Source organism: Condylura cristata, unplaced genomic scaffold, assembly GCF_000260355.1.
Source record: "Condylura cristata isolate star-nosed mole 26May11 unplaced genomic scaffold, ConCri1.0 scaffold00023, whole genome shotgun sequence".
Taxonomy (NCBI): domain Eukaryota; kingdom Metazoa; phylum Chordata; class Mammalia; order Eulipotyphla; family Talpidae; genus Condylura; species Condylura cristata.
In genome coordinates, this window is record NW_004567124.1 from 24,736,477 (window position 1) to 24,738,043 (window position 1,567).

The following is a 1,567-nucleotide window of genomic DNA, read 5'->3' on the forward strand; positions in this document are numbered from 1 at the left end:
GACTCGCCCGCTGCTCCCCTCAGCAGTGTACTTTGTTAATCTGCCTGTTCTGCTCCCCACTTTGTCTCTGGTGAATCCCCTCACCGCCCCTGGCCTGTACCCCAGTTCTGTATGAATAAATAAATAAAAATCTTTAAAAAAGAAAGCAAGAAAGAAAAAGTACGCAGCTCAGGTAGGAGAGGCAGCCCTTTGAAGTTCCCGGCCTGTAAACCTTGGGGTAATCCAACGTTAGACACTTACTGTCCCACTCCAATGAAATGATAAAATTGAAAATGCTTCAAAAGCTACAGTATTTTTACAGACAGCATTCTCTTCCCTCTCTCTGACACTAAGCTCTCACCATCAGGACACATTTCATATATTTTATGTGAGTAACAAATGCTTGTGGGAGTACTTAAGCTGTTAAAATTAGTACAGCTTCATGTCATTACAAGTAGCCTCAGAATTACATAATCATAAACCTCAAAAGTTGGAAGGTATCTTGAAAGTCAATCTCGTGACTCTTACCTCTCTTTTGGTGCAGACTGGTGAGCTTGTGCGGATCTATAAAGGTCACAATCATGCTGTGACTGTGGTGAACATCCTAGGAAAAGTGATGGTGACTGCTTGCCTGGATAAATTCGTTCGTGTCTATGAATTACAGGTAGAATTCAGATCCAGTGCTTTGCTTGAGTGCTTTTGGGAGATTGTTTGGTTTGGGTGTGTTTTTGTATGTGAAGGTGGGAGCTGGGCTGTGCGTCTATTTTTTAAAAAGGAAAGGTTGATCAGTGATTATCATGAAGTTAAGGGAAGTGAGAGGGCAGAATACAAAGAGAACCAAGTTCTAATTATGATCAAGATAGTATGGACTGAAGTTACAAATGAGTTTATAATATAAGGGCTTGCATTAAAGGTAGGGAGCCATGACCTAGGCGGAGAGCTGAATGGGCATGGCAGTGGTTGGGAAGTCAAAGGTGATAGAATTAGACTTTATATCAAGGTGGAGATTTTTGGTTAGTTGATTTTGAGATTTTCCTGTTAAGTTTTTGGTTTAGCTTCATAAATGGTGGCTTATTTTTCAGAACAACAAGCGACTTGAGATCTTTGAATGCCATGGCCCTCGGGCTGTCAGCTGTCTGGCCACAGCTCAGGAAGGTGCCCGCAAACTGCTGGTTGTGGGGTCTTATGACTGTACCATTAGTGTTCGTGATGCACGGAACGGACTGCTCCTCAGAACTCTGGAGGGCCACAGCAAGACTATTCTTTGCATGAAGGCAAGTGTCATTCAAGTGACTAGGAGTTAGTTGCCTTACACAAACAGGGGGGTTTGAATGACATGTCCCTATGTTCTAATCCTTATTTAGAATAGTAATTTTAAAAAGAACAAGGCGATTATAATTATTTTTCTTACACCTGGCTCACCAGTGGTTGTGCTATTTTTAACATATTAAAAATCTGAGAAACAGTGAAAGTGTATTTTATTGTAGAAAGTGGAATTACTTACTGCTCTTCTAGACTACTTCATAATCAGAGTGCCTGGTGGTAAGGATATACGTTTCCATTCAGAAAACATCTAAGAAGCTTTTTT

At 41.0% G+C, this 1,567-nt stretch overlaps 1 protein-coding gene across 1 annotated transcript in view; it reads left to right on the forward strand.

Annotated features, from left to right (window-relative positions):
- ZNF106 (zinc finger protein 106) overlaps positions 1-1,567 on the forward strand; it is a 59,406-nt gene that overhangs the window by 54,049 nt on the left and 3,790 nt on the right. Inside the window, exons 19-20 of the mRNA XM_012728541.1 lie at positions 524-643; positions 1,062-1,253. Of these exons, the coding sequence (XP_012583995.1) occupies positions 524-643; positions 1,062-1,253 (312 nt within the window). The remainder of the gene's footprint in view (positions 1-523; positions 644-1,061; positions 1,254-1,567) is intronic.